Genomic DNA, 20575 nt, shown 5'->3' with positions numbered 1-20575 from the left:
ACCGTAAAAAAATTATTTCAGAGCACACCCAGAAAAAAAAAGTATGCAGACTGAAAAGTCATTATTTAACTTTATTTTTATTTTTGATGCAGATACACTCCCCTACAAAAATCACACCAATAATTTTAGAATGATCAGCCTACATGGGTGGGACAGCGTTATCACGGGAGCAAAGTGCTCATCCTCCGAGCCTGTCCCCCAAGTGACTGTGATTAGTGATGACTGTGCTGACTTGTTTGTTTGGTAAGAGGTAATAGAAGACTCCATGTGTAAGACACACAAGATACCATGGAATTAAGATAAATAGTATATGGGGTACTATATTCAGAAACATTTGTAAACAATATGATTTTAATATATGGTTTAATCTGCATTATATAAGTGCATTTAAAGGTTAAAATAAAATGGCTGCCATGTTTTCAATGAAATAATTGAAGCGCCAACTTTTCATTCAGAATTCTCAACAATGAGATATAAAAATGATGCACCAGTTATACTCCTGAGTGCTTAAAAATTCTGATTTTTTTTTTAAATTTAAACTCAGATGCAGGACATTGTTCATAGGCTCATTTTGATATTTGTGTGGCTTTTGATACACTGGACCATCATGTCTCAGGTACTGCCCCTTGACTGGACTTAGTCTGTCCAATAGGGCTGTCTCAGGAACACTTTTTAAGCTCTGAATCCTCTGTGTCATCTTATACAGACAGACCAGAGAGGACAATAAAAAAATATTTAGAGACTCAGTATTATAGGGTGGTATGCTTATAAATTTGTAATGTTTTTGTACTGTATGCTTTTATTTCCAAATTCCATTGTTTGTAACTGTTTTTTATTACTATATTTGTATCTAATTTGTTTTCATTACATTTCCCCCCTCACTAAATGATCAGACTTTTGGTGTAACACACACTGTATAGTCATTTGAAGGTGTGTACACGAGCAGAGCACATTCGTTCTCTGGTCCCTACCCATTTGGTTTTTGATGTTATTATTTATTGTCTGGGTGATTTTTTTTTACATAATTTCCAAGGTCTATTTACCTGATGAGAGAACAGGAGTGTGTGTGTGTGTGTGAGTGAGTGAGTGAGTGAGTGAGTGAGTGAGTGAGTGTGTGAGTCAGAGAGAGAGAGAGATGACAGATGACCAGGTGCTATGATACTACAGCTCTGCACTGCAAACACTGCAGATTTGATCTTTTTTAAAATAATAAAGTGATCTGAACACGAGTACTTTTCTCATGTGCTTTTATTTTACGAAAAGCGTTTCCATCCTGTAAATAAAAGAAATAAAAGTAATATGCAAATGTTTATGCATGAGAAACAATGAAGCTCACTTTTTCTTTAACTTGGGGTTTTACCCAAAATCAACTGTGTCCAAATTCAAAAGACAGCATGAAACTTTAAAATCAATTAAAACTCAAAGGAAATCAATCAACAGAAAACAGCGAAAGCTAAAATAGAGAATTTGTGCCTGAGACATAACATGAAAAAGAATTTAATTTATTGCAGGGTTCAAAGTATCTATATTCCACATGAAACATCATGACGCATGACCATGATGATCATTTGTGTGTTTCTCATTAATGAATGATTAAATATAGGCCTGCTTATTGCTGAGTTAGATGTTTATTTCTGACAGCATCAGAAGCATCATATATGTTTTAAAAGACCTGTTAAGCAAGTTGACAGCAAGCAGATTATAGTATCCCTCTTCTGACCTTGAATGTGAAGTAATTAAAAATTAGTTGTACAATATTTGTTATAAAGGCTGCTTGTTTGTTCAAGACTGTGGGGACTGAGTAGCCAATCAGTAGCCAGCAGAGGGCGCACCTCTTGTATTCTGCCAAGCAGCACAGTAGGCTTGGCAACAGCACAAAGAGCACCTGTTCAGACAGAAGTGCCAAGTTTATAGTTTATGGCCTGTGTTAGTAGTTGTTAGTCCTAAATCAAGGGTGACTTGTGCGTCCATGGAACCTGTAAACAGTCTGTTTTCACATATATCAAGAAGTGTATTTAGCCTGAGCATTTAAAGTTTTAAGTTGTATAAATCAGCCCATTTCTGTTGTGTGAGAAGGCTGTTTGATACAATAGAAAGGGGGATTGTACTTAATATGGTTGCACAGTATATAGAGCGCCTTTTCTATTGTAGGCCCATTAAGTAAGTAAGTAATCCATCCTTGCTAAAAGCAGTTCAAAGTCGTATTAGTTTGTTATAACTAGCATTCTTGTGTATAACTACGTGTATGTATTAGAATCAAAAATTTTGAATATTGTTTGTTTTGTATTGTATTGTATAGTTTCCTGTCTCATTTACTGTGACACTGATGTAAAACACCACAGCTGTAGCACCAACTTTTCTCTACAGCTTTTGCTGAATTTGTCTAGCACGATGATCCATCACCATTTTCTTCATGTCATTGGCTGGTGTGAGATCAGCTTTGGTGAGCAGTTCTGCTGGGTCACCCATGGGATCACATGTGCTTCTGTAAAAGAATGATCAGTTACTAGAAAACACAAGGAATCATGACAGATTTTAACCTTGTGGGCTGTATTATTAAAATGCTTTTAAGTTTAAAGGGGCAATAAGCGAAATTCATCATTTCTAGATTGAAGGAATTAAAAAATCGCTATGTGAAGAACTAGAGGTGTACTTTCATCTGGAGTATAGCATGACCTCACACACCCTCTCTCTGTGTTGATCTCCAGCCCAGAATCTCCTCCTCCTCCTCCTCCTCCTCCTCCTCCTCTCGGAGCCCTTGGCCCTCCCTCCCTATAAAAGGCTACAACCAGTGAGCAATAGCAGCACGTATTTTCGAAGTGAAATGGCGGAGTCAAATGTCTGTTTTAATTAGTGTTACAGTAACGTTAGGCACATGTCACTATGTCGATTCAATTAAATTTGATGTTACAATCGTAGCATGGGTTAATGTCCGGAGCTTGAGTTATTAGCAGCTCTGTCCCAGCAATGGGTCAGGCGTTTCGGCTGTGTTAGGTGTGTAGCCCGGCAGCCCAGCTAACATTTGCAATTAGCATTGTAAAATGTTTTTTTTAAATCATTAAGAGACTTGGATTATACTGCATGAGTTTTGAGTTTTGACTGCATGAGATTGGAATAAAATATTCATTTCATCAGGCAACTATATACCTGCATATTCCTTGTATGACCGTCTTGAAAGAGACTCTGTCTCTGTGTCAAAGGTTTGGTTGCTGAGATGTTTCTCTCCTCCTCCCTTCTTTTCTGCTGTAGCTCCAAGTTGTCTTTCTCATGTTTATTTCCTCTTTCATTAAGCAATCACAGCTGTTATGTATCAAATTAAAGCGGTCAGGCTCTGACATACTTGCTGCATTGAATGTCAACGGACAGCTATGGTCACACAGAAACGCATGCGGTTCTATTCATACAATTGAGAGTCTGTGCCAGCCCATGGCAGTAAACGGGGCGCTGGGAGGTTGCCTTACCATCCTCCGACTGTCGACATCTGGTGAAAGTGAAACTAAGAAGACGCTGCTGGGTCTACAGCAAGTTGTTGGAGTCTTTTCTCATTCTGAAGTTGTCCAATACCACCGCTTTTGCAATGATTTCAGTGCCACACACCAATGCCATAAACTACCTTTCGCGATGGTATGATGTGGCAGTATGATATGTGGACAGACATCTTCAATTCATAGCACAACTGGATGCACTGGTTGTGTTGGTATGATACACCTTTGGAAAGCATCAAATTGAAACACTGCCGATAACAACGTGATATAAGGAGCTGGAAAGTCAGTATAGGGTGGCCATGAGAGGTGGTGGATGGGTTCAACAAACCCAGACTATTTTCCTAACATAACCACATGCTTTGCCTAAACCTAACCATGTGCTTTTGTTGATGTTTCATCCTGGAACATCAACAGCAGATGCTGAAGGATACCTGAAGGATGAAAATTACATTAATGAATACCAAAATAGACAGACTTACGTTTTGAGGAATTTTTCGATGGCCTTTCGTTCGTACACTGTTCCGAATTTTGTTTTCACTGGATCAACAAACATCTTTTTGGTGAGTGCACAGATCAGATGTGGGGGCACAAGCTTTTTCTCAGGATCCACCAATTTCTTTCAAATCAGAAGTAAAGACAGAAAATATTAATATGGCATGATGATGTAAATGTGTGCCAAAAATGTGATACATCATAAAAAAAGACGATGAACTTTTTTTTTAAAAACATACTATAGTTGGAGCCATTTAATATGGCTTATAACAACTTCTCCTAAGGCTGTCAATTATCTGTCTAGAAACAAAACCAGTGCAGAGCTTTGACTGTGCATTGCCAGTGATTCGCAAACCATCTCCTTCCTTGTTAAAACCTGATAATCATTCTTTGATTTGATTTGACCACTATGATCCTCCATTGCCTTTTTGGCAGTCTTTTAATAATGAAAAAGTCTCTACAACAGACTGTGCACATGCTTAGACTGATTCTGTTATCAGAAAGCACCTTCTGTATGTTAAAGCCAATACAACTGTATCACAACATTATAAACTACAGCCTCAAAATCACAACAGAATCAACTCCTGTCCGACACAGTCTGAACCCAAAAAAAATCTGTATGCTTCACAAAGGTAGTATATAGTACACAAAGGTAGTAATGCATTGCCTTATACTGACATGTAATTTACTTTTTAGATTATTGCAGGGCTCATGCACTGAATGGCTTTATATTGTCAAGTGTTTCTTTACCTGTGGAACTTTTCAAAACAACATTATTCATTTACCTTCTCCATGTCATCCCGTGATTGCGCAGCAGTTTCCTCTGTATGTTTTTTGGCCTCCTGTTCATACGTCTGTCGGCTGGTCAGGAACTCCTCAGCCAGAATGCTTTCACAGAAAAAGACACATTTTTAACTCTAATGCTTCATTTACCAAATTTAAATTTACCAAAAAGTTAGTTGTTCTGGTAATGTGGGACAGTGATGTCAAACACATTGTGTGTTCAGTCACTTCATTATGATCCAGTAGTAAAGATTGTTTCCTAATTTAAATTTCATCAACAATGCAGCCTAATGCATGAGCGTCAGCGAATTAATTGGTTTCATTGCATTTTTGTCTATTGGAACGTCCTAACTTGCCACAAGCGATACAACGCAATGCAGCCCGATGTCACACGTCATTTTAAGCTGAACTTTTGTTTGAGTCCCTATTTCTTTTTCACTTCCAGCATTTGTGTTGAAAACAAAATCGCAATCCCACTCCTCCCACATTGCTACTCGGTCAGTTGATTTTTATGTCTAAATATGACATGTTTGTATCCTGGGTACATTTATTGTTGATTTTCTGGGATGCAGTGTCAATTTCCACATGTTACATGTTATTGTGTCTTTTCAAAATACTCTTCTGTTTTCACAGGAAATGTATAGTTTCCGCTCACTATCTTTTTCATAATAAATTATTTTATTTCTATTGAATTTTCTAGGCTACGAGATACATTCTCAATTCACTACAAAAACCTAAATAAGGTTGCAGCTGGCTGGAGGGAGATCACCAGAGAGCTGAACCTACTTGCTGTTGGCTACATTGTATGTCATCTCTGGTAATTATTCCAATTTAAAACATGTGTTTTCTGTTTCAAATGTACAAACATAGGAAGCAAATACTCACACATCTGTTCAGTGGATACGACTCCAGTCTACTATCTCTGAGTGCACAGCTGATAAGTAAGTGGTTTGCTTACATGATGCAATGGATTTTCATATTTAACAGATTCAGTGTGGACAGAGAGCATGTGCTGTAACGCCATGTGGTGTGATAGTCGTATGTTTGCGTCCTGTTCGAACATGGTGAAACAACCTTATCTTACAACCTTATCGACCGGCTTGAGGCGGAGCAGGCTCACGGCTTATGTGTTTGTCACTTTCTTTTTCATTTGAACCCACACCATGATCTTTTCCTGACCCTAACCAAGTGGTTTTTGTGCCGAAACCTAACCAGACCTTAACCACAGGGCATCATGATGATTTCGGAACAATGAGTTTAATATGGTCGGAACAATGGGATGTCGAACCAATGGGCTGTCGAACCAATGGGCAGTTCCCGTTCTCACACTGTGCAGACTAACTGTAAAGACAGCCCACACCCTGTCTCATGATGTCAGACCAATCCAAACGATTGTTAAGTGTTGTAGCAACATTTCAAGATGGGTTTTGGTGATTGGCTGTTGATTTTACATGTATCACCTAATTAAAATGCTTTTCATAACAAACCTTTCATGTAAGTCAACCACCCTGAATGTAAAGCCCTGTATCTCTCTTCTCACTACATGCACAAGTTATTAAACAACACATTTTGTCTAATTAGGCTGTGAAGATCACAAACTACAAGCAGCATGAGTGTTACAGAGATACCTGATGAAGCCCTTCACCCCCACCTGTGGTTGTCTTGCTTGCTTTTCTTCATGTAATTCGTGAATTATTGATTACAGTCTTTACCATAGTTACATTAATGTGAAGCATTTGCTTATTTATGTATTAATTTTTTTAGCAAGCAAACAAACAAAAAACACATTCAATAGACAATGTGAGATGGGGGTTGACAGTTTGAATCAGCAACCCCTTACACTGGTTGAATAAACAAACATAGGTGTGTGTGTACAGTATGGGTGTGTTGTGAGTGTGCTGGGGGTTAAATCTAACCTGTCCAGTGGATCCTCAGGCTCAGGGATGATGAGCAGTCCATATACAGCATTGAGGATATCTCTCATGGTGATTTGGGCATTGTAGTTCCGGTCAAATATGTTGTGGCAGATGCGCCCCACATTGTTGATATTACAGTGGTACACCTTTGTTCATGTTAAGAAAGTGACACTGCAATTAAAGTGCATATAATGTTTACAATTATTTAAATTTAGGCACTTTTATATTTCTTGAAAGCAATAATTTGGAAACACGATCAAAGAATCACTCCATGCGCCTCAGTTACCGATGTGTTATTGTTATGATATCTTAAATCTGCTCATGGCAAATAAATAAGACTAAGAAAACTGTACATCTACTTTTCTAAACATGCACAGAGTTTGATTTTGATGCCATTACTGATGTACTCCATCTGGCAGTGTTACAGTGCAGCCAAATGCTTGAAGCTGTGTATTTATTTGGCAGGATACAGGTGTGACAAAGCGAACAAGTGGAGGCTTCACTGGGTAGTCAGGACCAAACTGGCAGAACAACTCAAAGGTTCCTTTCTCATAAGGTGTGTCAGGGGGTCCTTCCATGAGAATCTTCCAGAATGCTGAAACATTTAGAAATAAGACTGAAAAGTTGACACCAGGTTTGCCCTTTATCCAGTGTTGCTTTAAATGATCTGACTGTTGACATATAACAGAGCTTGTACAAAATAGCTTGAGCCCTAACAAAAGTGTATTAACGTATTTTTAATGCATTATGTTGGGGTGGTATAGTTTCTGAAGCAACAGTTGGCTGTTCCTCAACCTGTTTGCTTGGCTTGCTCATAGACTGTACGGTGAAGATGGACGACATGACAGCTCCCCAAAAGTGAAGCCAAAGTGTCTCGATCTCCCCCTGGAGGCTGGCTGCAGTACAGGTCATAAGCCAGTGACCTATGATGTCAGCAGATTGGACATGGGCCAAACTAAAAACACATCCAATAAATTTCTCCCCAAATGTTTCTGTCATTTAAGGTAGTTTTATCACCCCGATGTTTTTCTGACCCTGTTAGGTTGTAATTAGTTATTTCATTTTAATAACAAAGGGCATTTGACAAAGGGGGTTTGCTCGCATACAGTGGTGCTTCTCACGACTGGTCAAGTGGCTGGAACTCGATACCACGGAGATTGCTACTGCAAAGACTCTTGCTCCAAGTGATGTCATTAGCACAAGATGGCAGCAGCCATATCCTGGATATTTTGGCTTTATTTGTGTACAGTGGGAGGATGGGGAGACATGTCGTCCATCTTTATATAGAATCATTGGGCTTACTCATGGGCACGTTACAGTTTACACACTGGGCCTCTATGTAAAATAGGTGCGGATGAACCTTTAGCTGAATGGTTTTCTTTTAGGGTGTTTTTCGCCTTTATTTGACAGTTGACATAGTAGGCTGGAAACACAGGGAGAGAGAGAGAGAGAGTGGTATGCCATGCCACAAGGGTCCCAAGGCTAGAACCAACCAGCCACTTATGCTCTACAGATGGATGTTTTTTTTTTTAAACTGCTGAATACGGGGTGCCCAGTAGCTCAGTGGTTAGGGCAGTGTCACAGTGGCCTTGGGTTCCATTCCAGCCTGTGGCCCTTTACTGCATGTCATCCCCTCTCTCTCCCCCTCTCACATTCAAGTGTGTCCTGTCAAATAAAGGCAAAAGGCCAAAAACAAAAAACAAAAACAAAGAAACTGCTGAATACATGGATGTTGGAAGAAAGAAACACTTATATCCATCAATGAATTTAAGGGCATTATAAAGATGAAAAATGTGGTGGTAGAGACATGTGCTTGTTTTCCTTGAGAGGCCACTATGTTTGAATAGTTGTTGTTTTACTGTGGATTTTTGTATTATATGTTGTATTTGTTGCATTTTAAATGTGTTTTGATTGGCTGCTACCTCGGCCTTTTAATCTCAACGGGACTTCCTGGTTAAATAAAGGTTAAATAAAATAAAATAAAAAATTGCCCATCATGACAACACATCACATTTTGCATGCACGACTTGAATGTTTGTTAAAGGTTAAGCTGTTTACATTTAAATCCATTCAACTTACTGAAGTCTGACTCTGATGGGAAGATACTGAAGTAGGGATGTGGGTCACAATGCAGGCTCCTCAGCTCCTCCAGGATACGTTTGTCCTTTTCCATCAGTTGACCAACTTTGGCATCTCTGATCTTCTTTTTCAGAGTGCTAGTGTGAAAGATTATTGTCTCAATAAGATTTGTATTCCTAAATAACCTAGGTTTCTGGCTTTGTACTACGCTATTGTTACCCAGAGATTATTTTAAATATCATTAGGAAATAATTACTTTGTATCATATTCATTTGGTACTGTGTAATTGAGAAGACTTGTTTTTCAAGGTTTGGCTTGATTCTTTATAAATGAATCTTGCTACCATACTAAGGGTCACACCCCTTGGCATCTCATAGCGAGGCACAGGGTATGGTTTCGCTTCTCTATGTGACGCACAGATGAAACACAATGTAACACGCGGTTAATGTTGAGAAACAGTTAAATTTAGGTTTCGGTAACAAAACTAGGTGGTTAGGTGTAGGAAAAATATCATGGTTTGGGTTAAGATAAGTGTCTGTTTTGTAATGTAACGTGACGTGAGTACATCAGGTGAGTGTGTGACAGGCCTAAGTGAATTACTTAATGTTACATTAAAACAATGTTGACTTTTGGTTCTACACAAAACATGGGTAAGTAGGCTATACGTTACGTAATGTTACATTAAAACAACACTAACTTTTGGTTTCACACAGGACAAGAACTATGGTCTCCTCGGTGAAAGTCTTTTGGTTTGACCCAGCCATCTCCCTTACCTCCTGCCCTGTACAGACCTTCCCGCTCTTTCTACAATGTCAGGTGCTCTCAGTATCAAGTATGTCTGTGGAAGGGTTTACATTGGAGTTAACTGAAAGCCTGGTGCATTTCATAAAGACGGCAAAGGGTGCCTTTGGCATTGCTATCACATGCCAAGGGGCGGTATTTGACGACCATAAGATCGGACTGAATACATACTTTGAGTGTTTCTACCTTCAACAATCAAGGCTCTTCAAAAATAGATCCACAGTCTATAAAACATGCAATAAACTTTGCAAGTGCAATAACTGAAGTTACACTTTAAAACTGGGCATGAAAGCAATGTCAAAATATTGCATTATTGCTTATTGGCGTTGAATTCAAAACATTAAGTTACATTTTAAATAAACAGTCATAGTTTTATTTTCCTAAAAACATGGTAATATAATTTAAGGTGATAAAAGTGTAAATGCTGTTTCAGAGGTTGCCGAAAAGATGAAAATGTCAGAAATGAGTTTCTCACAAATATAACACAATATAAAGCAGAAATTGCATCATGCTGGAGCTGCCCAGTCACCACCAAAAACTGATCTCTCAGCCAATTCTTGTGCTGAATCACAGCCAAATCTTGCTGGGACTTTTTCAGTAAATTCACTTCATAAAAATCATGTGATCTGAAATTCTAAGCAATAAACTGTATACAAGGAATTCAGTTGCTTACCTCTCTGTCACTGTCACTTTACTGTTCATCTGGGTTGGTAAGATAGCCTCAGGGAATGTATCATACCCATGAGCAGCAGAGGTTGCTATCAAAGAACTCTGAAAAATATGAAGTAGAATTGAACAAGCACGTCAGAGTTGATGCCTGATTTAAACTCTGATGGTGTCTACTCAGAGCACTTCAAACAGAACCGTAGACACTAACTTTAGTGATGGAAGATGGGTCCGCTTTTTTCTTGGGCTTCCTCATCTCCAAAGAGAGAACAGTCTCGATCTCAAAAAGCTTCAGACCATCCTTGCTTGTCTCTGGTTTGAAACAGCAACCCCCTGAAGCAATGCAGATTATTGAAGACAAGCATTTTAACCTTTTTGCTCTCAGTAACTTGAAAAGGCAAATGTTTAGTCAGCCTATGACCTTGGGAGATCAGCAGCAGTCCTGACTCTGTTCATTCCAATGGGAGAAGTCAACATGAGCATAGACTACAGCAACAGCAAATAACATTTTTCAGACGGACATATGAGAATAAAATGATCTTTCTTTGATACATGTCTCTGTCTCAGCAACACACTCTTGCGAGATATGGCAACAACTGATGTGGCCTTGTACTGGACTGATATCAGACAAAAAGGAGCAGCAAAATAAGGAACAAACATTAACTTTGTACTGTATATAGTGTTGTAGTGTTCTAAATCTGCTTTCATCCATTCACACAACATTCACCACACTTTTAAACAAGGTGGGGGTATGTGGGGGAGAGATGTCCACGCCTGTTTAGGAGACCAGAAGTGTATACTACTTCATACCACTGGCATAGTTTGTAATGTGACGTCTTGTTATAGAGTGTCTTTGACATCACCCATTGGCTTATGATAATATAAGGAAACATTTTGAACCCTCTGTATAGGCATGCTTTAGCATGGTTACATGATGTTTTAGGATTGTTGAACCTGGTTCGAATGGAAAACTCAAATGACCCAAGTCAAGATACTAAAAAAGTTACTTCTACTAGTCTATTGAGATTTTCATACTGTACCTGTTGCATTACTGATTCCACGCAGAATCTCGTTCTCCACTTTCCCAAGAAGAATTGAATCCACAATGATGTTTGACTTTATCAGGTTGGCAGCAACAACATCTGGCTGGTTTGAGGATCTATGCACAAAGAATACATATTTCGCAGTTTTTCATATTTCTTGGGGACACTGATGACAACTGACAACTAATTAAATGAATACACCTTCTTCCTTAATGCCTAAATCCAACCCAAGCTACATCTCAGGCTAATTCTCCGCTTAACCTTAACAAAAAGTTTTAACTTTCAAATAGTCCTTTAAATTACACTTTGACGAACAAGATAGTAGTGTGCTCGAGGACCGTCTTAATCATGTGATACTCAAGAAAAAAACGCAGGTGCTCTTGAAGAAGAGTCCTTTAAATTAGTTTGGACCTGCAGGATGGCTGATTGGGAACAGAATATTTAGACTGACTAATACATTATAGTCACCTAACTACATCATATTAGCAGTAATGAAATAGGAAAGTAGCAAAGAGAGTAATATTACCCGACATCATGTCCATCAGTGAGACAAAGAATGCGAAGTTTACAGTCTGGAAACTTCTTGACTTTTTCTAACTCAAGTAGTCCATGCTGCAGGGCATCATACAGCAGAGTGCGTCCTTTTGCCTTAAGGGTGTGCACATGTTCCTAAAAAGGTAAAAAATAAAAAATAACAACTCTGTCTATTTATGTTTATTAACCTTGTGTTTCATGGCGGCTCAGGGGCTGATGCTATATGACATACAGACAGAAAACGAATTGCCTAAGGAAGTTTCATAAGCCATTTTAATTTCTGAGGCCACTAGATGGCTCTCTCTGATCAACAAAGTGTCGAAAGCACCAAATTGAGCCATTTTAATTTTTTAAACCAAAAGCGCCATCTAGTGGGATCAGAAAATAAAGAAAAGGGTTCATGACAACACATTCTCACTCCCACTCATCTCATATCGACAATTGGTATGTGGCCCTACACATCATAATATGACGTGCTAGGTAAACCTCTAGTATGCTTGTTACATGCATTGCTTTGTGCTTATTCAATGCACACAGTCTCTTTTCAAAGACTTTATGTAAGTGAAATACCTAGTTTTCAGGTTTACTTCCACCAGGCTTAGGCAACTAAAACACATGGCTAGGTTAAAAAAAAAAAAACCCCATCATGGTTTGACTTAAAATAAATACGTTTGCAATGCAATGTAACGTCATGTGACATCAATCACTGACACAGTATGCTACACATACTGACACTACATTGTTACAAAAATATCTCAAATAAATTTTTGTTTTGTATGAAACACAAACAACAGTCTCTCATGTGAAAGTCTGGAATTTGTTTGACCCATCTACCACCCCTGCTGTCTAGCCTATGCAGACTTTCTCACTCTTTATACTGCAGTAGTTCCCCAGAACGTCATAAAATACTGCCTCATACCACCGCCAAAGGGTGCAACAGTGCGTCAGTGTCTGATGCAGAGGGCCACCAACCAAATGTTGGTATTTTACAAATTGGGAGTGAAACCAGATGTTTAATGTGCTTCAATGGCAATCACTAAAGTAACACATCTTAACTTTCAGCATTATATTTCTGACACTAAAGTAGTTTTAAGTGGAAACAGACCCTCCTTGATACGGTTATGAGCCTATACTTATGAAGGTAGTTAATTAATAGCAAAGATGCTCCGTAGTCTGAACCAAGGTGGCAAACTCTTTATAGAGGTTGTGAAGTTAATGTCGCACTGTGTTAAATGTTTTGGTTAGGGCGCCATCGAGTGAGAATCTTACTGTGTAACCTGTGCCCACTACAATGGTCAAGCAATGGTTAATTGGACAAAGTAATCAGGATACACAACATAAATCCATATGACTTGAAAGCCCAAGGCTGGATTACAAACACTGATGCACTCCCTCCACTCAAAAACCCAGACAATGTAAAATATCTGGCTTTTGAACTGAGCGCATACAGTTTGGTAATAGAAATAACAGAGTGCGTATTGTATCCAACATGTCCAACATGGCGTAACATACCTTAACATTCTCTATTGGATAGCTACCGGGGAAAACAGAAGGGCTATCCTCTTCCTGTTTTGGTTGTGTGATAGTTGATGCACACAGACGGTGTCAATATTCTACTGCCATTACATTGTATAATCAACCTTTACTACAAATCATAAGGTAAAGCAAAAAAGTTGTCTGTTTCGACCTTAGGACTCACATTTACAGTACTGAACTGAATAGGGATCTGGACATCTACCTGGACAGACCCACGCTTTTCAGGTATGGTGGTCTTCACCTCAACTGGTCTGGCTCTCGTCTGCTAACTACCAACAAGGCACTGACGCTGAAATCATGCAAATCCTTGTGCAACTGACATGGGGTTGGTCCGTTCCATTATATTAATAACTGTGCTCTTAAGTGTGATACTCCTGTGACTGTAAATGCCACATACTGTGTAAATCCTGAAGGTATTCTGAACAGGAATGTTAAATGCTTGCCTGCGGATCGATCGCCTGACAGTAGCCCAGCTTTTGACCTGGTCTCACTGATTCCCGTCATCACAAACTTTAGGCCCAAGAAATGCCTCCCTGCTCACACAACTAGAGCTAACAGTATTAACTTGATCCATATTACCTACAATCATAAACAGTCTGTGCAATCCATCACTCCTAAGTTTGCTCTCTTCAATGTTAGATCTCTGTCAAACAAAACCTTTATCCTGAATGATTTGATCACATTGCATAATTTGGATTTTCTGATTCTGACAGAAACATGGCTAAAGACTGGGGACTGCTGCCATTTAATCGAACTCTGCCCTCCCGAAAACAGTTATTTTAACTCCCCGAGGTCCATTGGCCATGGTGGTGGCCTTGCGGTCGCCTACAGCAACCTTTTTAATTGTAAACATATCACTGTTGATAATTTTCAGAGTTTCGAGATGCTCATGTTCAAAATCAACTGTCAAAACCCTATCTGCTGTATCTCAATCTACCGTCCCCCCAAACCAAACAACAGCTTTTTGGCAGAGTTCCCTGAATTTCTATCATCATCATCATCATCATGCCCCATTTTGCTACTGAATTCCTAAACATTACTGATTCATTCAATCTGGTGCAGCATGTTTCTGGTCCAACACATAACCGAGGCCACACCCTACCTCGTTTTTACTCTTGGCCTGACTATTAACTCCCTCTCATTGATTGATCTAGTCTCCGATCATAAATGTATTCTATTTGACTCCTACACTCAGGCAACTGCCCCAAGTCAGAAGTGAACAGTATGTTCCCGCATTTTTAATACCAGTCTGCTTCAAATTTCTCATCTATTTTTTCTGATTTATATAATGGCCATATTCAACCCTCTAACATTAATGATTTGGTTAATAATTACAATAATCTGTGTTCCTTTGTGTTGGATGCCATCGCACCTTTTACAACCAGGTCAGTAGCAGCTACCAAATCATCACCATGGATAAATGATGCTATCCGTAGCTGTAAGCAGGAAGCAGGAGGGCTGAGCACAGATTGAAAAAGACAAAACTCAGTGTTCACTTTCAACACATGAAAGAACTTTACTCAATCAAAAAAATCAAGGATGCAAGATCAGCTCATCACTTATCACTTGCCTTAGCCAAGCTGTCACATCTTCAGCTTGTACAAAATGCAGCAGCTAGGCTATTAACTGGGACTGGCCGTAGATCCCATATCATTCCTGTTTTAGCCTCACTGCATTGGCAGCCAGTGAAGCTCAGGATTGATTTCAAGATTCTTTTAATCACGTGTAAGGCCTTACACGGTTTAGCTGCTGCCTATATTTCTGAGCTACTAAGCCCGTATTCTTGAATGTGTCTTTTCCAGTTTTTGTGTCCTCTTTTCTTTGTGTCCCAATGTCAATGTAAAGCACGTTGTAACCTGCGTTAAAAAAGGTGCTATATAAATAAAGGTGTACTTACTTACTTACTTACCTTGAACTTTTCGAGTGTTTCCGTAAATGTGTGGAGAGTTTTCACTGTAGAGTCAAACTTCACAAGGCCAATGACATGATAAAAATCATAAGCCATGGTCCGTGTTGCAAAGTTGTCGAAAAGCTGTTTAACAGCATGGATTTTCTGTATTTCCACACTTCCGTAGCAATTCTCTGCCATGGATGAGCTTGTATCTATCAGCACCTGATGAAGTTGAAGTCAGAAAATGATTGTTATTTATTCAATTTACTTTTGCATCCAAAAAGAAAGCTTCACAGAAGGCATAGGATCTTGAAGGAGCATGTTTTGTAATTTGCTACAGCACACAATACACCAACACAGGCAGAAGCACATAAGAGGGAAGCAATGTCCTTAAATAGCCATGAATAGTTTTGATACTGGGCTTGTGCTTGATTGAGGGGTTGACCATAGTATCATAGTTCCTTGACACTGCTCATGCTCAGTTGTTTACATAAAAAAGGTTGTTCATCAGTTTGACTTTGGCAGCATCTGAATATACTGATTTTAAACCTAAATGCTATTACTACTGCCTTTCTCTACATGAAAGTTTCCTTGTAGCAATAACTTCAGTGACTACATTTCCAGACACAGTAATATTCAAGTATATTTCCAAATTCAACAATATTCAGAATTTAATATGGCACATCTAAACAGCATATTCTGTTTGGATATTCAGAATTAGGCCTTTTCCTGAATTTAGCACTTCCATTTAAGACATGTGAGATATGCCAGTATTATTCAGGGGGGTGGAGGAGGGGGGCAAGAAAAGGAGAAGCAGAAGCCAACACATTCTCACTCCGACATACTGATTTTTGATCACGCACTAAGTCAGTACAACACCACAAATTGATGTTTTTTTTTCTTCAACAAAAACACGTGGTTGGGTTTCGGCAACAAAAACACAGGGTCCGGCTTTAGAATCTTACGGGACACGAACACTGCTCTCTAGGGTGAAGGTCCCTGGTTGTTGGGCCCATCCACCACCCCTCCCGCCTGCCTCACTTGGACTTTCACCGCCTTAACTTTCGCACTTGTCCTGCTGCATTTCTCCCTGACTCCACCAGGCGCTGTATCAGCTGTGTATCATGCGAACGTTAAAGGATGCCATTTTTCATTGGTTTCTGACACTGCGAGTCACTGCCTAAGTGCTGGATTGCGACGACTTTGGATTGAGACTGTGTTGGAAGAAACATTACTACTTTTAAACATTATGAAAGACTCTGATATCAAGAGGTATTTGGATATGTACAGTACATATATCACAATGCCAACCTTTTTTAAAAAGATGGATGAAGGAATGAATGACAGAGGCTATGTTTGCACAGTCCAACAAGTCTGCCACTGGCAGGAAACTGAAAAAATCCTATTTTGATGCAAGGAAGCCAAATGGCACAAGCAACTCCATCCTTTCCACTTTGCTATATCTTGAGACAATATACAACAGGGTAAGGCACATTAATTGGAGTATGTATGGCTGCATGTTAACAGGTATATTTGTGGAATATTCATTTTCATTAGTATGGTGATAGAATTTTCTGGAATAAGGGCAAAAACCAGAATATTTTGAGCATGTAAACATAGCCACTGTTCCTCAGTAATGAAAAACAATCTCTGTCTACTGCCACCGATTAGAAATGAATCTGTTATACATGTCTGACAGTGTCTCACTGCCAGTGACTGTTATGTTAAAGCAATAGTTTGCTTTTTTTTAGTAGGTTTGTATAGGGTACTTATTTATAGTAAGTATATTACATACAGTGGATGTCAGTTGACAAGCTCCCAGTTTGGAGAAGCAGGCTGGAGTCTGACATGGAAGGTGAGCTAATGTACTACCGTGGACAGTGTCAGCAACAAAACCCATTTTAACCACTTAAAAAAAACTAATCCTAAAAAACAAAAAACAAAACAAAGCAAAAAAACCCAACAACATTATATTGAGCATATGTTCACCACTTTACCTTTCTGTTGTAAACCTGTTCTGATGGGGAAGGTGTTAACAGCTTAAGTTCCCAATCTATGCTCTCGTCAAAACCACCAGAGTCCATTGACAAAAAGCTGTTGATCTACTGCTGCTTCAGTCAGTTAGTTAGTTAGTGTTATAGTGTGACTTTGGTGAATCCAAACTAACCCTTAAAAATGCCAAAGTCAGACAACACAACAAATAAAACTAGAGCACTCAGAGAGCGCAGACCTCCGCCAAGCAGCTCGGATTTCCCGCCATTTTATTATTTTATCCACTTCGCTTCAACCGATCACCACCAAAATTTTATCATCTGTTCTTTGTGCCATTATCAACCTTACCTGAAAGTTTTATCAAAATCCGTTCAGAACTGAGTTATTATGAGGCAGCGGTAGAACAGCAGCTCCTGTGTTTGGCAATGTCAAATCACGGTTTTTCTCAATGTCTGACATCAAGGTAAAGTGATGAAAGCATAAATATAGTAGTAATACAGTAGTAGTAATATAGTATAATTAATTATTTCCGATAGCCATTTTTATTCTTTAATTGGAGATCTGTTACGAGGTCAGGCCCGTATTTAGGCATTTCCTACAAATGGTGCTGCTGTGTGACGCATAGTACTGGTGTCAGCACAATAAATGGTACCCCACGGTGAGTACCTTATACAACCCCACTTCAAAAACTATGAGCTATCCTTTAATGTTTCTCCTGTGCCACCCAGTGGGCTGAATGTCACACTGAGCCAGATTTTGTACTCATTAAAAGAAGTAGCAGGGGACCATCATTACCAGTATAGCCTCTTTTGGAGTCCTGGTTGTGACGAATGAATAGTCATCCCGGTGGTCACCAGTTCTGCATAAAAAGTGAGAATTTCATCAAAAAATGTGTACTGAATATTTTAAGACAACTATGTAAAAGCCTAGCTAACATTAATCTGTGCATTCCACTGACTATGTTAAGCTTAATAAATGATTCATACTGCACGGTACATATCAGACTGTTATGACTAATTGAAATGTTTGCTTTGCTTAACTTTGTTGTGCATTTGAAAAACAGAAAGAAACAGAGATGCAGCCACTTTAAATGAACACACACAGCCACAAAGCCACAATATCATAAGAGTACCAGGGTCAACTTTAAAAAATATATATCTTGGTTTGATTTATAATGGGATTTAGAGAACAAAAAATGGAAGTACTTACTTAGCTGCCAATATGTTCAAATCCATAGTTTTGATTTTGCCAGCCAGGCAATCATACACTTCGATCATTGCAGGTTGTAACTTATTTTTATTTATATAGACACCAAGGTTGTCTGCCAAAAACAATAGTATTTGTTAGAGGAAAGCAAAAAGTAGCACAAAAGCAACATAAAAATGGGAGACATGAACAATTTTATATCTGAAACATGCCGAACAAATATCAGTAATTCAGTAGTAGTAACCAAAACAGTTCAATTTTTTGAGAAAGTGTGGGGAGAGAGGTTACCATAAAACATCAATCAGTAGCCCGGGCTATTATTTTCTTAAATTAACTGAACTCAATAGACTTATACTTGGGACAGGCGTCTATATGGGATGGGCCTTTAATTCCTTTCACACAAGTGTTGCTCAGCAAAAATGGGACATACAATCAAATTGTTTATTTGAACCAGTAGGAATATTACGTGTATAAAAATCAGGCCAAAAATAACATATCAATTATGTGTTACTTGTTGATCCTGTGTTTGTTGTTTATGCCGTTCAGTGCAACCAGGAATGCACAGATTTATACACTGGAGAGACAAAACAACCGCTCCACAAGCGCATGGCACAGCACAGGATAGGCAGCTCCTCAGGTCAAGACTCAGCTGTCCACTTACACCTACAGGAGAAGGGACACTCCTTTGAAGACAGCAATGTGCACATCTTGGCCAGAGAGGAAAGATGGTTTGAAAGAGGCGTGAAAGAAGCCATCTACGTCAAGCTGCAACGACCATCATTAAACCGAGAAGGTGGCTTACGACACCACTTATCACCCACCTACAATGCAGTCTTGGGATCCTCCCCAGATGACTTCACACCCATTCACCCCTGGTCCCACCTGACCCTAACGACACACATGGTGGCCAGGTGGGTCAGCGACTCACATTTTGACCTTAACGACTCTGAAGCTAAGAGCTCACGTGACCCCTACGACTCTGCAAGGGTTCCCACCCACACAGAGTTTAAAGCCTGCAACTTTGCACCAGTCATTGAGAACTGAAGAAGCTTCTTTGATGAGAGGTGAAACGTCTTCATGAAACGCAAGCAAGTCCAGTTGCCTACGATACAACACTTACGATGTAATGTTACATAACTTATGTATGGTTGTCACGCACTGACATCACGTCACATTATTTTAACACACAAACATAATATCTTTTCTTAACCTAACCAAGTAGTTTGTTGCCTAAACCTAATCGCCACCGTTTCACAACATTAACCACATGTTACAATGTGTTTCAGCTGTGCGTCTCATAGAGGTGCCATGCACATTGCTATGAGGAGCCAATTTCACTTTTGTTTTTGCTCATGCTTTTCACAAGTTTAAGTTAAAGACTTCTTTATACACTCAATAGATATGTTTCTCTCAAATTCCCTGAGACAATTTCTGGCGGTTTGTGCAGGAATTATTTGCTTGTGCAAACCAATTATTCTATCAACTATCTGGGTGGCTGGTCTTGAACAATTTTGCAGGTAAAGACGCCAGGGCTGCCCTTTGTCACCGGTTCTGTTCATAACTTTTATGGACAGAATTTCTAGGCACAGCCGAGTGGTGGAGGGTGTCAGGTTCGGTGACGGGAGGATCTCGTTCCCACTTTTTACGGATGACGTGGTCCTCCTAGCTCCATTGAACAGTGACCATCAGCTCTTGCTGGGACGGTTCACAGCCGAGTGTGAAGCGGCTGGGATGAGAATCAGCACCTCCAAGTCTGAGGCCATGGTCCTCAGCCGGAAAAGGGTGGATTGCCCACTCCAGGTCGGGGGGGAGGTCCTTCCTCAGGTGGAGGAGTTTAAGTATCTCGGGATCTTGTTCACGAGTGAGGGTAGGATGGAGCGGGAGATTGACAGGCGGATTGGGGCGGCGTCAGCAGTGATGCAGGCGCTTAACCGCTCCGTTGTGGTGAAGAGGGAGCTTAGCCAGAAAGCGAAGCTCTCGATTTACCGGTCGATCTACGTTCCAACCCTCACCTATGGTCATGAGCTCTGGGTAGTGACGGAAAGAATGAGATCGCGAGTACAAGCAGCCGAAATGAGTTTCCTCCGCAGGGTGGCTGGGCTCAGCCTTAGAGATAGGGTGAGGAGCTCGGACATCTGGGTGGGACTTGGA

General features: G+C 39.7%; 1 protein-coding gene across 1 annotated transcript in view; it reads right to left on the bottom strand.

Annotated features, from left to right (window-relative positions):
* Window positions 1-1243: 1243 nt before the first annotated feature.
* Window positions 1244-20575, bottom strand: part of LOC126404281 (uncharacterized) — a 32982-nt gene continuing 13650 nt past the window's right edge. The window contains exons 14-26 of the mRNA XM_050067409.1: window positions 18428-18539; window positions 18014-18077; window positions 15245-15448; window positions 11792-11934; window positions 11263-11381; window positions 10434-10555; window positions 10230-10327; window positions 8756-8892; window positions 7147-7271; window positions 6677-6822; window positions 4763-4865; window positions 3965-4101; window positions 1244-2485 (exon numbers count right to left, since the gene is read on the bottom strand). Of these exons, the coding sequence (XP_049923366.1) occupies window positions 2362-2485; window positions 3965-4101; window positions 4763-4865; window positions 6677-6822; window positions 7147-7271; window positions 8756-8892; window positions 10230-10327; window positions 10434-10555; window positions 11263-11381; window positions 11792-11934; window positions 15245-15448; window positions 18014-18077; window positions 18428-18539 (1634 nt within the window). The 3' untranslated portion in view covers window positions 1244-2361. The remainder of the gene's footprint in view (window positions 2486-3964; window positions 4102-4762; window positions 4866-6676; window positions 6823-7146; window positions 7272-8755; window positions 8893-10229; window positions 10328-10433; window positions 10556-11262; window positions 11382-11791; window positions 11935-15244; window positions 15449-18013; window positions 18078-18427; window positions 18540-20575) is intronic.

This window comes from Epinephelus moara, chromosome 17 (genome assembly GCF_006386435.1).
Source record: "Epinephelus moara isolate mb chromosome 17, YSFRI_EMoa_1.0, whole genome shotgun sequence".
Lineage (NCBI taxonomy): Eukaryota > Metazoa > Chordata > Actinopteri > Perciformes > Serranidae > Epinephelus > Epinephelus moara.
Note: the sequence above shows the minus strand (reverse complement) of the source record. Positions and strands in the feature narration are given on the sequence as shown.